At 38.5% G+C, this 15051-nt stretch overlaps 1 protein-coding gene across 7 annotated transcripts in view; it reads left to right on the plus strand.

Moving 5' to 3' along the window:
- Positions 1 to 106: 106 nt before the first annotated feature.
- SASS6 (SAS-6 centriolar assembly protein) overlaps positions 107 to 15051 on the plus strand; it is a 48555-nt gene continuing 33610 nt past the window's right edge. For 2 of the 7 annotated variants that reach the window (XM_015432196.3, XM_015432200.3), the window contains exons 1-8: positions 107 to 285; positions 6264 to 6382; positions 7098 to 7158; positions 9720 to 9799; positions 10494 to 10598; positions 11452 to 11623; positions 12232 to 12297; positions 13562 to 13681. In XM_015432196.3, coding sequence (XP_015287682.3) covers positions 265 to 285; positions 6264 to 6382; positions 7098 to 7158; positions 9720 to 9799; positions 10494 to 10598; positions 11452 to 11623; positions 12232 to 12297; positions 13562 to 13681 — 744 coding nt within the window. In that variant the 5' untranslated portion in view covers positions 107 to 264. Of the gene's footprint in view, positions 286 to 6259; positions 6383 to 7097; positions 7159 to 9719; positions 9800 to 10493; positions 10599 to 11451; positions 11624 to 12231; positions 12298 to 13561; positions 13682 to 15051 lie in introns of all 7 variants that reach the window. The other 5 variants (XM_005542596.4, XM_074000704.1, XM_065549013.1 and 2 more) reach the window with 4 other exon arrangements.

Here is a 15051-nt window from a genome sequence, read left to right on the forward strand (position 1 = left end):
CAACCGTCTTCCCCTTATCCTCCACAGAACCGGAAGAATCCGATGGTGGCTGGCGAGGGCCAAGTCTCTTACGTCTTTCCCTCGTTTCACTCTCCCCGCCTCCTCCGCAGAAGCCGAGCGCCAAACTCAAACTCTATCAGGACCCGGACGCCTCTCGGGCTAGGTCCGAGGGCCGGGCCTGTTGGGCTTTTCCGCACACCAGCCGGGACAGCGAGCCAACATGAGCCAAGTTCTGTTCCACCAACTAGTCCCGTTGCAGGTGAAATGCAAAGACTGCGAGGAGAGGTAAGGAGCGCGTCATCCAGTGCCCGCGGGTGGCGGTTGGGGTCAGGCTAATGGGGAAAGATGGCGGTTCCGGCCAGTGGGCTCCGCCTTGCACCTAGGTGTCGAGTCGGCCCTCCCAGGAAGCGGATAGGGAACCCAGAGGGCCCAGTGGTTACCTCTCTCGCCAAGTCGGCCGTTGCAGAGGGGTCTGGAGGAGGGGTGTGAGGAAATAGGAAGCCGGCACACATCAAGTTAATGTCAAAAACCCTAGCTGTGGACGGAATCGTGAAGATTATAGCCCTACTCTTCCCTTTTGACAGATAAGAACTCTGGCCCAGAGAAGTTAAAAAAAAATTACGTGAGGGCTCACAGCCAATTCATGGCAGGGTCAGCGCTAGAACTCAGGCCTTGGCTCGGAGCCTTTTCTCCCCGTTCTCTTTTGAGAGTATGTTGGCAGTAAGATTCAACTTTTAAAAACCTACCAATTTGGTGGCGTACTTTGGCTCTTCACATCAGTTGCTTTAAAAAAAAAGTAAATTACATTTAACCGACTAACAATGAGAAAATCAGAAACGTCATTAATTAATTCATTCAGTAAATATTGGCTCCTTGTAAAACACCTTGCTGGGCACTGGGAATACAGTGGTCAGGAAAAACAGTCCTGTTTTTCATGGAGTTTACAATCACTGGAGGAAATAAAGACCAGTCGCACAGAGAAGTTCAACTTTGATTAAGGAGGTGGTTTTGTTGGGGCGTAAATAGAGTTGACCAGAGGTTAGGAGACTTAATTTTTTTTCTCAGTTCCAACACTCAATAGTTGTCTCTTTTTTCTTTGAACGTTCTTTCCTCATTTGTAAAACTGATATAACGTGCGTATTCACGTGTTTGTAATGAGGATCAGGTGTGAAATCGTATGTGAAAACTAAGTGGTGTATAAATGTAACATAAAAAATGAAATGAAGACATTGCCTTATTGAGTTGCCGGTAATGTCAAACTGTGGTACATACAGTTCAGAATTCGGTCAAAAATCAGTGGCAAGCCGGTCGAGGAGATGGTACCAAAACCAGCAGCTGCATATGGAGATCTGTAGGTTTAGTTGATCATTCTTTTAATGCTGTCCAGTATGGTAACCACTAGCCACATGTGGTTATTAGACACTTGAAATGGGGCTTATCTGAATTGTTGTGCTTTACGTTTGAAAATGCACGTTGGATTTTTAAGACTTACTATGAAAAAAGAATGTAAAATATCTCAGTTTTTATATTATGTGTTAAATGGCAATATTTTTGGGTATATTAGGTTAAATACAATGTATTATTAACAGTAATAATGTATTGTTATACTATTATATATTAGTATATAGTATATACTAATTCACCTGCTTTTAAAAGTTTTTTTTTAGATGTGACTTCTAGAAAATTTAAAAGTAGGCTAGGTGTGGTGGGTCACACCTGTGGTCCCAGCACTTTTAGGAGGCCAAGGCGGGAGGATTGCTTGAGCCTAAGCTTGAGGTTACAGTGAGCTGTGATTGCACCACTGTACTCCAGCCTGGGTGACAGAGTGAGACCCTGTCTCTGAAAAAAAAAAAAGAAAATGAAAAAAATTAAAATTACGTATCTGGCTCACGTTTGTGGCTTGCATTGTATCTCCATTGGACAACACTGTTTTAGAATGATTATAGAAAGATAAAGGGGGCCATGACTTTGGTTTCAATATGGAAACTCCTAGATGGTCTCTTTCTGGTTACATTGCCATCACAGTTAATCTTAAAACTCAATTTCCCTGCTTAGAAACCTTTAATATATTCCTATTATCTGTATAGTAGGGGTCAGCAAACTGGAGCACATGGGCCAGATGTCTCACTGTTTTCGTAAATAAACTTTTCTTGAAACACAACCATGCTCATTTGTTTACAAATTGTAGCTGCTTTTGCACAGGAAGGGCAGAGGTGAGTAATTGTGACAGAGACCTTATGGCCTGCAAAGCCTAAAATATTTGCTATCTGGCCCTTTACAGAATAATTTGGTGATCCTTGACCTATAGAAAGAACACCCCAGACTCTCTCTCTCTCTCTTGTTTTTTTTTTTCCTAGACAGAGTCTCACGGTTGCCCAGACTGGAGTATGGTAGCACAATTACAGCTTACTGCGGCCTTGACCTCCCGGACCCAAGGGTTCACCAACCTTAGCCTCCTGAGTAGCTGCAATTACAGGCACATACCACCACGCCTGACTGTTGTTTTTTTTTTAATTTAATAGAGACGGGGTCTCCATGTGTTGCCCAGGCTGGTCTTGAACGCCTGGGCTCAAGTGATCGTCTCACCCCAACCTCCCAAAATGCAGGGATTATAGGCGTGAGCCACCACACCCAGCCCAGACGCCTTGGTTGAGTATTTGAGGCCAGTTCAGCTCAACAAATATTGGCAAATGTCTACTGTGTCTCAGGAACTGTCCTGCATGTGGAGGATGTAAATATGCAGCCCCCCCCCCATCCCCAGCAACAACAAAAGCCAACAAAAACCTGTTTTCATTCTGTCCCTCAGGGAACTCACATTTTAATAGGGGAAATAAAAAGATTTTCCTTGGACAAGCACCATAGCACAGATTAGGAATTCAGGCTCTGGAGCCAGATTGCCTGGGTTTGAGTCCCAGTTCTGCCACTTATTGACTGATCTTGTACAATTTCCTTCTCTGTGTCTCATCTTTAAGCTGATGGTAATAACAGTACCTACTTCATGGTATTATGATAATGGAATGAATTATTACATATAAAGTGCTTACAGCAGTGACTAGAGCATAATAAATGTTCACTAAATTTTAGGTGTTAATGTGTTACAAATGCTTGAAGTAATATAAGTACACTAAAGTCAGAGAAGAAGGAAATTCAGTTGAGGACAGTGGTAATGATCAGGGAACTTCATCTGGTGTAAAATTACGCAAAATTTTGATGCCCATGATTTAACACTAATCTGCCTTTTCAATTTTGTGTCCTAAGCTTATCTCTCCAATATAAAAGTCTTACAAGCATTCTTGTTACCTTCTGAACATGCCTGATACTCACTCTGTACTATTACCCCTGCTGTTCTTTGTGCTTCAAATGCTTTTTTCTTTCATAACTTTCAGGTGTGTCTTAAATCCTTTCACTATAAGGACCCTTCAAAGTTGCCTAAGTTGAAATGAATTGCCATTGTTCATGTATTAGTGTGGTGTAGGTGAAAGATCTGAGTTTTCATTTGGGCTCTGTAATGTGACCTTAAACCATTATTTGGGCATTAAGTTCTTCTTTTGTAAAACAGATAATATTTACTTACCAAGATTATTGTTAAATAAGATGGTATGTGTAAAATACCTGGCAGGTACTCAGTAAGTGTTGGTAACCCTTCCCTCCCTAAAATGCAATCAGAAGCAAATCTAGGGAAAAGTCATTAATCTTATCTCAATTTGAGGACAGAAACTATGTTTTTTTTTTGTTTGTTTCTGTCATCCTATGCCCAAAAATTATTTTTCTTTTTTTTTTTTATTTTTGTAAAGAGAGGCTGTCATTCTGTTGCCCAGGCTAGAGTGTTGTGGCATAATCGTGGCTAACTGTAATCTCAAACTCTCGGGCTTAAGCTCTCCTCCTGCTTCAGCCCTCAGAGTAGCTGAAACGACAGGCATGTACCACCATGCCTGTCTCATTTTAGAAATTTTTTGTAGAGATAGGATTTTGCTATGTTGCCCATGCCGGTCTTGAATTCTTGGCCTCAAACGATCCTCCCACCTCAGCTTCCCAAAGTGCTGGGATTACGGATGTGAGCCTCTGCGCCAGGCCCCTGGACCATGTTTATTTCTGTTTGTATCCCTAGCACCTGGCACAATACCTGGCTTAAAGTACCTTTTATTTGTTTGATTGATAGTTTAAGGTCACAGTTACTGGGTGGCAGAGATGGCCTAGAATCCATTTCTGCTAAAGCATGCCTGATGTTTAGCATACTTTTTATTTAAAAGAACTCATAGCTAAATCTAATGTCAGGGAGGATGTTATGTAGATTTATGCTTTGTTCAGAGTATGACATCTATTGAGATGAGAAATAACATTTTATTGAGTTTTTATTGTTTTATATTGCTCTTATGACATTTCCATTATAAGGGAAAAAATAAGATTTGTGATTTTAGTTAGCATATCCTCTGAAAGCTTGTATTTTTCTATAGCATATTTCTAGGGATGTTTTTTAACTAAGCATGGGGAATACGTTTAACTTATAGGCCTTCCCTTTTTACTTTCAACATCTAATGTATATAGGCACTTGGAATATATGCAACAATATCATTAATATGATTGGTAAATTGTCACAGTAGTGTAACTCTTCCAGGATTATGTAAACATTTTAATAAATGGACTCTTCTTGTACTTTTTGCAGATGTATGAAGTATGACAGGACTTTTAAAACCGTAAAGCACCTGCTAGGTGCGGTGGCTCACGCCTGTAATACCATCACTTTGGGAGGCTGAGGTGGGCAGATCACTTGAGGTCAGGAGTTTGAGACCAGCCTGGCCAACACGGCGAAACCCCATCTCTACTAAAAATACAAAAATTAGCCAGGTGCAGTGGTGTGCCCCTGTAATCTAAGCTACTCAGGAGGCTGAGGCAGGAGAATTGTTTGAACCTGGGAGACGGAGGTTGCAGGGAGCCAAGATCACACCAGCCTGGACCTAGGCTGGAGTGCTCCTGGGCGACAGAGCGAGACTGTCTCAAAAAACAAATAAGTAAAGTAAAAATAAATAAAACGTAAAGCATCATAAAAAGTTAAACATCAACTGCAGTATCATACCACTATGGCATTTATACTAGAGAAGACTTCAGAAGATGAAAACCAAACATAATGATGTAGAGCTAAAAAGGTTCTCACAAACCTTCTAGTTGAATCCTCTTATCTTACAAGTTAGGAAACTGAGTTTTTCTTTCCCCCCTCAAGAAAGCTTAATCTTGCTGTGTTGTCCAGACTGGACTTGAACCCCTGGGCTTAAGCTATCCTCCTGCCTCAGCCTCTGAAGTAGCCAGTATTACAGGTGGGAGGCACTGTGCCCAGCTCGGGAAAGCTTAAATGGAATTGGAGTAACACTCTGATCTGTTTCACATACGTTGCTTTAGATACTAGAAAAATAGGAACAGTGTATTCTCTTGTTTTGAAAATAATTCTTCCTCTCTGTGGTGTAAATTAGTGCTTCTTGTTCCTTTTCAGAAAACAGATAAAAGTTATGAGGTAACATTTAACCTTATTGTACAAATGGAGATTTAGCATCCAATGTTCAACAAGAAACTTAACCAAAATGACACATTTTAAGCCCATATAAAATTACAAGTCAGCATTAAAAAATCTAAACAGTTGAATCTAGCCTTGGTCAACTGTTTCCAAATTTTTCTATCAATACTCAATTGCTGTTTATACTTTTTACTTGTGTAATAGATAAGCAATAGTGTGGAAAAGGTTTAAAAGAAGTCCTTAGAAGAAAAACTTAAAATTGAACAAATTCTATTTGTTAGTTTACTTTTTTTTCTATCTGCACATCAAAGAAAAGCCATTGTTATTTAATTCTGGTAGAATAGTTTGAGAAGTACTTGTGCATAGATATTTTTTACTAATTTCTCCCTTTATTTCCTGAATTATATAAACATTTGTGCTCTATTTGATTAATGTTTATGAGCACTTTCACTTATATACCTCTGTCCAATTCTGGATTCTCTAAGATACAGCATAGGATGTGGAACACTGGTCTCTCTCTCTCAGGGCTTAGAGTTACTTTACTCAAGGATAGGTGTAATAAACTTGTTGATAGTACTTCTATGGTTATATTACATAAAGAATATATTAAACAGATTTAATTCGTGGATGTGAAAATACGTTTTTGTATGCGTAAGTGTAGGGAATAGGTTATTTCCTTGATTTTAAACATTCAAAGCATTCTAATATTACTTCACATATTAAGTTTTAATTTTAATTTTTTTTTTTTTTGAGACAGGGTCTCACTCTGTTGCCCAGACCTGGTGTGCGGTGGTGCAGTCTTGGCTCACTGCAGCCTCTGCCTACCAGGTTCCAGCATTTCTCCCACCTCAGCTTCCCAAATAGCTGGGACTACAGGTGGGTGCCTCTACTCCTGGCTGGTTTTTGTATTTTTTGTAGAGAGGAGGTTTTGCCATGTTGAACAGGCTGGTTTCCAACTCTTGACCTCAAGTGATCTGCCTGCTTCAGCCACCCAAAGTGCCAGGATTACAGATGTGAGCCACCGCGACAGGCCACATACTAAGTTTTTAAAATGGAATCAGTCTCTCATAAATCAGTTTAATCACTTGACATGGTAATTTTTTAATGTGAAAAGTTGTTACTAAATTGGTGGTTTGTCTTTCTAGATGTTATTTTAGAATCAGGGCAGTAAGGATGTATGAGGTTGTTACCTCATTTAGTCCTCAAAACGTCCGCATTTTACAGTTGAAAAGTTACTAAATTGATGGTTTGTCTTTCAGTAGATGTTATTTTATAATCAGGGCAGCAAAGTCATATATCAGGCTAGTGCTAGGCTCTCCACAGTGTTTATTTTATTTATTCCTCACAATATCCCCATATTACAAGTGAGAAAAATTTAGTTTTAGGTTAAACACTGCTAGATTACTCACTAGTGGAACAACAAGACGTTAAGCTTTAAATCCAGTGTGCTTTTCAAACTTCTCTTTGTAAGTTAGAGAACATCTGTGGAAAGTCTTGTTGCTTAAGACTGAAAACTTTAGTTAATACAAAAGATGGTGATAACTCATTTCATGTGAATGTTTCTGATGGTTGGGTATGTCTTTTCATACAGGAGAGTAAGTATAAGAATGAGCATTGAACTACAATCAGTTTCTAATCCAGTTCACAGAAAGGTTGGTATTTAGTTCTTTTTTGAAATATCATTTAGGTACATTGTAGATAATTAGTTTTGTTCTTTAAGAATGTGACATCTTTTAATTGCATTTATTTTGCTTTTAAATTTTGGGCTATTTTGTAACTGTTGCAAATCAAGGGTGGTGGAATTTACTGAGAAAACAACTGAAGGATAATTATACTATGTATTTCTTTTTTTGCTTTTTTTTTTTGAGATGTAGTCTTGCTCTGTTGCCAGGCTGGAGTGCTGTGGCATGATCTCGGCTCACTCGCTTCCCGGGTTCAAACAATTCTCTTGCCTCAGCCTCCTGAGTAGCTGGGACTACAGGCATGCACCACCACGCCCAGCTAATTTTTGTATTTTTAATAGAGACGGGGTTTCACCGTGTTGGCCAGGATGGTCTCGATCTCTTGACCTCGTGATCCGGCCTATACTATATATTTCTAAAACATACATGAAGAATTGGGGGTTGGGGTGACAGTCTCCTTAGATTTGCCCAGTGCACTTATAAGTTGCATACACACACACACACACACACACACACACGTAAAATATCTTTTATTGCTGTTGGTCATATGTGCGCGCGCACACACACACACACACACACACACACACACACACTGCTGCCTTATAGAATTGGCATTTCATGGTGTAAATGTAAAAACAGTAAACCAAAATACTTCAAGGAGATATTTGTGACTCTTTTACTTTATGTTTTGAAGAGATGCATTTAGAGTATCAGTCTCATATAACCTTCAAAAGTGTGAGTCATTAACAGAACTAAGGATATAGAATAGAGCAGGGGTCCCCAACCCCCTGGCCACTTACTGGTTACTGTCTGTGGCCTGTTAGGAGCCGGGCTGCACAGCAGGAGGTGAGTGGCAGGTGGGCAAGAGATCGTTACCTCCTACGATCCTGTCAGATCAGCGGTGGCATTAGAGTCTCATAGGAGTGTAAACCCTATTGCGAACTGTACATGCAAGGGATCTCAGCTGTATGCTCCTTATGAGAATCTAATGCCTGATCTGAGGTGGACGTTTCATCCTGAAACCATCCTTCACCCCCTAGTTCTTGGAAAAATTGTCTTCTACAAAACTGGTTTCTAGTGCCAAAAAGGTTGGGGACCAATGGAACAGAGGACTAAGAAATACAGCATCTGTGCCAAGGGCAGTGCCTCACACCTGTAATCCTAGCACTTTAGAAGGCTGAAGCCAGATTGCTTGAGCCAGGAGTTTGAGACCAATGTAGGCAACATGGTGAAATCCCATCTCTACAAAAAAATACACAAATTAGCTGAAGGTGGTGCATACTCCTGTAGTTCCAGCTACTTGAGAGGCTGAGCTGGAAGGATCACTTGAGCCTGGGAGGTTGAGGCTGCAGTGAGCTGTGATAGTGCCACTGCAACCCAGACTGGGCGACAGAGCGAGACCCCATGTCAAAAAAAACACCTAACTATAGCATCTGTTTTCTGTGTGCCATAGCTTTCCCTGAACACGTTCAGGGACCTAGTAGTATTAGTATTACCTTTGGTTTTTTAAGTAGCCTCCTGGGTGAATTTCAGGAAGTACTTAAATAGAAGCTGCTTAAGAACAAGGCATTCTGAGGCAGAGTAGGTGCCTAAATTACTAGTTTTCCAGGGTGGAGATTATATATTATACTTCTTACATGTTATTCCTTATGCCTGCTATACTTCTTCATTTTCTAGCTTTGTGCATAAGTGGTTTAGATTTTTCTAGGATCTTAGCATTTCTGTACTAGCTATGAGTAGAGATTTTATTTCAAATGTGTTATTAACCTTAATGCCCAGTTCTTTATTAGTTTTACCTCATCTTGTAACTAACGCTGTTTTTGTTTCACCAGTGTTCTCTGGTACGTAATTTTGGTGTACTTTTTGTGAGCTCTAGCTGTTACGATGATCTCCCACACTATGTACACTTAGCTACCTGGAAAGTGGTCTTTATGAAAGGTACCTACTTCATTTGAGACTGAAAACAGATGGGATTCCATGTCAGTGGCCACCTGGTTTAGGAGAGAATAGGCCCTTTGGAAGAAACCTGGCAATGTATTACCTGATACCCCTGTCTTCTGAGAGACAGAAGCTTTCTTTTTTCTAGTGTGGATTATTGTCAGTTCTGCTGATATATTTGCCACTTTTGAAATGCTATACCAGTTAATTTTAAGGGAAACTAAAAATAAAATTGAATGTGGTATGTTCAGTGGTAAAGAAAATTTTTGTCATCATGTTACGGTGTAGCAAGGACTGGGTCTAAATTTTCCCAAGCCTCTGATAGGAGGATATTCCTAAACTTTCAACTCCTAGCACTTACTTAACTTTTACACACCTCCATGTGGCTCTCGAAGAGCAGAATGTCTACCCCTATTTAAGATTCTGACTCTGTAAAGACTAATAAAAAATCAGCAGCACTAAAAAACAAAGCTGTCTGCAATATAACTATGATACACTGATGTTGTTGGATTTTTTTTACTTCTGAGAAGGAAGAAATTACTCAAAAAGCCAGATCTAGTAAAAACATTTAAAAACAACAAACTTTCTTTCAGGACTTAGTTATTCGTCTGACTGATGACACGGATCCATTTTTTTTATATAACCTTGTTATATCTGAGGAAGATTTTCAAAGGTAACTGAATTTTTTTCTGATCTTATATTTAATGAAAGAATAAGTTTCTAAGTTTTATTGGTACTGTTCTCTTTAAACACATACCTACATGTTAGATTTAGTTACTTTGGGAATATTGGGCTATTTGTACTATATTTACTTAGGGTGTTTTGGAAAATAAACATTTTGTGGGTTATTAGAATTCTGCTTAAAACACTTGTGAAGTTTGAAGCTTTTGCTGAATTTATTGATTTTTTTCCTATTGAATAAATTCTGTGAAAATCAGAGTTCCTTAGCTTAGTTCTTGATTATAACAAAGATTAGTAAATAAAAAAAAGAATCCTTCAGGATGCTAATTATAATTAATGATAGTAATTGGCTGGGCGCGGTGCCTCACGCCTGTAATCCCAGCACTTTAGGTGGCCAAAGAGGGCGTATCATGAGGTCAGGAGTTCGAGACTAGTCTGACCAACATAGTGAAACCCTGTCTTAACTAAAAATACAAAAATTAGCCGGGTGTGGTGGCACATGCCTGTAATCCCAGCTACTTAGGAGGCTAAGGCAGGAGAATTCTTGAACCTGGGAGGCAGAGGTTGCAGTGAGCCAAGATTGCACCACTTCACTCCAGCCTGGGTGACAGAGCGAGACTCTGTCTCAAAAACCAAAACAAAGTAATTAAATTAAAAAAAAATTTTTTTTCCTTTCTTCTGTATAGTTTAAAATTCCAGCAAGGTCTTCTGGTAGACTTCTTAGCTTTCCCACAAAAATTTATAGATCTCCTTCAGCAATGTACTCAAGAACATGCCAAAGAAATTCCAAGGTAAGTTGCATGAGAACACTACATTATTAAATTTAATTCAAGACAGACTCTTCTTTGAAACACAAGTTGATGGCAAAATCTTTTCCGTTTATTATGAATATCCCTGTTTATTTTCAGAAGTGGGGTTAGGCCTCCATTAAATCTCAGATATTAAGGCATCTTGATTAAAATCAGAAATATTTCTTAATTTTCATGTCTTGACAGAGGCACTAAAGTTATCCAAAATATTTGGCAGCATCAAATATTTGTTTTTTATATAATGAACTTGGAAAAAGGGAAGACTAAGATTGTATGTGTGTATGGTGCTAATGCCTGATTCCTTTATTGTAAAGTTCACCATCAACCTTTTACTTACTGGCTTTATCAGATGATGATTGTTGTTGAATCAGTTATTTCATTAGGAAGAACAAAATGATGCTTTTCTATCATTTTTTCTATATTAAGTATAATTATTCTATAAAGAAGAACTTTTCCTCAGCAATTAGGGCTATTTGATTACTCAGAAAATTCATAAAGGATAAATGCTTAATTCTTGCATTTAAATTGTCAATATTTTAGAGTAAAGAGCTGGTAGTCTACTTTTCTGGCACTCAGTGAATTTTTGTTTTTAGTTTTTGCTTTCTCTCATTTGTTTCTCATGAACTCATGGACTTTTATATAGTCACTATGTTTCAGTCAATCTTTTTTTTGCCCAATTTATCTTATCTTTTACGATTGGGAGTCCTTTCATATTGGCCCCTATTATTTCAATGTGCTCCCTTTCCTGAGCTTTCTAAGTAGAGAAGCTTCTGATTCAGTGAGAGATTTTTACTATCTCCTAAGTGTGTTATAATGTAACATTTTCTTTTCACAGGTTTTTGCTACAGTTAGTTTCTCCAGCAGCTATTTTGGATAACTCACCCGCATTTTTAAATGTGGTAGAGACAAATCCTTTTAAGCATCTTACTCACCTCTCACTAAAACTTTTACCTGGAAATGATGTGGAGATAAAGAAATTTCTAGCAGGCTGTTTGAAATGTAGCAAGGTAAGATTTAAATTTAAGTTATTGTTTTAACAAAATAAGTATCAATGGTCTTTGATAAATTGTTGAAGAGATACGGTGCCATAAATTTTTGCTTTCTGAATAAAGTTTTATGATATATAATGAATTTATTTTACTGTTTTTTATTTAGTCAGGGTATAGTGGGGATGGATCTGGACCAGGAATTGAGAAGCTTAGGTCCCAGGGTTTTTACCAATCATGTATGATTTTGGACAGGTCACTTAAACTCTTCTGTCATGGTTTCATCAGCCGGTAGACGTGTATGGAAGTAGCTACCCTATGTAGCCAATCTTAAATGAGATAAGATATGTGGAAATGTCTTGACAATTACAAAGTGCTATATGGCACAAGGAAACAACATAGGGATGCTGCTTGAGTTTTTAGAATCTTTCTAGTCAAATGCTATAGATCAGTGCATCTCAAACTTTAAATTATCTGGGGATCTTGTTAAAATGATTTAGGTCTGAGATGGAGCCTAAGAATCTGCATTTCTAACAGGCTTCCAGGATGATGCTGATGCTATACTTTGAGTAGCATGGCTGTAGATGATTACATTGTAAACTGTGTAATTTTGTTATTTTTATGAATAGGAAGAAAAATTATCATTGATGCAATCACTAGATGATGCTACTAGGCAACTGGACTTTACACAAAAGGTAACTCGAATTTCACTTTGTCTTTGTAAGTCATCCAGATATTGGCGCTGAATTGCTTCCTTGACTCAGTTCCAAGCTTTTATGTATTTTCTTTCAAATCATGCTTCCATTGAATTTCCTCTCCTCTTTGCCACCCTTCAGCTACCACTTAATTATCTTAATCTGATACTTTCTCTTGTACATACTTGACTTCACACAAACATTTCTGTATCCCCGATATGTTCCCTCGAGTCTTCATTAAATAAGATGTGTATATTTCTGTAACATATTGGTTCTCCGCTCCCCCACTTACCGCCTCATTCCTCTGGCCTAAATGACTTTTCAGTTCCTATGCTCTAAACCTTTCCCTTTCTTTGCTGTGTATAGAATTAATTCTTCTGACAGGGTTAGCATCATTTTAGTCATAGCTACAATATTTCTGCCCTAGTCCATGAAATTGAAGGCCAAGAGTATCTGTTTTAGCTTGTTCTTGCTTTGGTTTGAAGAACTATCTGAAGCTGGGTAATTTATAAAGAAAATAAATTGAATTGGCTCATAGTTCTGTAGGCTGTACAAGCATGGCGCCAACATCTGCTTGGCTTCTAATGGGGGCCTGAGGAAGTTTACAGTCATGGCTGAAGGCAAAGAGGAGCAGGTGTGTCACATGGTGAGAGTGGGAGGAAGGAAGTACCACATGCTTTTGAACAACCAGATCTCGTATGAACTAACGGGGTGACAACTCACTTACCACCAAGGGAATGGTACTGAACCATTCATGAGGGACTGTTCCTATGATCCAATCACCTTCCACAGGCCCTGCCTCTACTGTTGGGGATTACGTTTGAACATGAGACTTGGAGGGGACAGACATCCTAACCGTATCGGTATCTGATAATCTGCATGGCCTCATGCAGAAAATACCCCTGCACAATGTGGCCCACAGGGCCATGTTACTGGGTTTTATATGTAAGTGAACTGTTCCTTGTAATCAACTTGCTTCCCCCTACCCCTCTTTATTGGGTGGTAAAGAGCCAGATTTAATTAAAAGCTTTAATTAAAAGATAGTTTATCTTGACCTGTGGGCTGTTTGGGGTCTAAGATTGTTTTTATTCTGATGTTGATTTCCTAAAATTAAAAAATTTTGTGTAGGAAAAGGCTTTGAACATGTCCTGAAAAGCTAGAATTTTGTTTTCTTTAATATCCTTGTAAATATTGGTATATTCTAATCAGAAGTATTACATATTAAGGAGACTATCTTAATGTTTTGTGTTAAACTCTAATGTAGACATTAGCAGAAAAAAGCCAAGAATTAGATAAGTTACGGAATGAATGGGCATCACATACAGCAGCCTTGACAAACAAGCATTCTCAGGAACTGACAAATGAAAAGGAAAAAGCCTTGCAGGTAAGAACATTAAAGGAAACTGAAAAAATATCTTTTATTGCTGTTGGTCATTTTGTTAATTTTGAAAGTAATAAATGCTTGCTTTAAATTTTCCAAACATTGCAGAAGTATATAAAATGAAAATAAAAGTTATATCTTTCAAAGTCTTAGTACCCAGAGATAATCTATAAACATTTTGATGTATTTTTTTTAGACTTTTCTCTATATGTAAATAATATGCAATTTATAAATATTTGCTTATAAACATATAACTGTAAATTATGTTGTTTATATATGTGCCCATTTATGGGTTTTTGGTTTTGTTCTATACTAATGGGGTCTTGTTGGATATATTGATTGTAACTTTTTCTTCACTTAATATGATACCATTCTATATCAGTTAAGATATTCCTTTTTAGTGACTGTAGAGTATTCATTTTGGGTTAACTTAAATTATTTAACTACTTACCCGAATGGTGGTCATTTTTAAATGCTTCAAAATTTTGGTTATTTTAAGCAATACTGCAACAAGCACTCTTAGTTTCTAGAAGTGAAACTGCAACATACCTATATAAAATATTGATGGACACTGCAAATTTGCCACCCAAAAAGGTTAAACCAAATGAAATCCCAAAGATAAGGTAGTGTATAAGGATACTTATTTCCCCATATTCTTGACATTGTTTTGAACCTTCTTAATTCTTTCTTTCTTTTTTTTTTTGAGACGGAGTTTTGCTTTTGTTGCCCAGGCTGGAGTGCAATGGCATAGTCTCGACTCACTGCAACCTCTGCCTCCCGGGTTCAAGTGATTCTCCTGCCTCAGCCTCCTGAGTAGCTGGGATTACAGGCATGTGCCACCATGCCCAGCTAATTTTGTATTTTTAGTAGAGATGGGGTTTCTCCATGTTTGTCAGGCTCGTCTTGAACTCCCAACCTTAGATGATCTACCCACCTCGGCCTTCCAAAGTGCTGGGATTATAGGCATGAGCCACTGTGCCCTGCTGCCTTCTTAATTCTTAATATTTGCCACCTGATCTTAAAGTAGTACTAGTTTTAGTTTATATTTCTTATATTTTTTGTGAAGATAAGCATTTTTATTTTTTTTTTTTATTTTTTTTTTTTTTGAGATGGAGTCCCATGCTCTCTCCAAGGCTGGAGCGCAGTGGTGCGATCTTGGCTCACTGCAAGCTCCACCTCCTGGGTTCACGCCGTTCTCCTGCCTCAGCCTCCCGAGTAGCTGGGACTACAGGCATGTGTCACCACACTGGCTGATTTAAAAATTTTTTTTGTAGAGATGGGGTTTCGCTATGTTGCCCAGGCTGGTCTTGAACTCCTGGCCTCAAGTGATCCTCCTCCCTCGGCTTCCCAAAGTGCTGAGATTACTGGCATGA

Source organism: Macaca fascicularis, chromosome 1 (assembly GCF_037993035.2).
Source record: "Macaca fascicularis isolate 582-1 chromosome 1, T2T-MFA8v1.1".
NCBI lineage: Eukaryota > Metazoa > Chordata > Mammalia > Primates > Cercopithecidae > Macaca > Macaca fascicularis.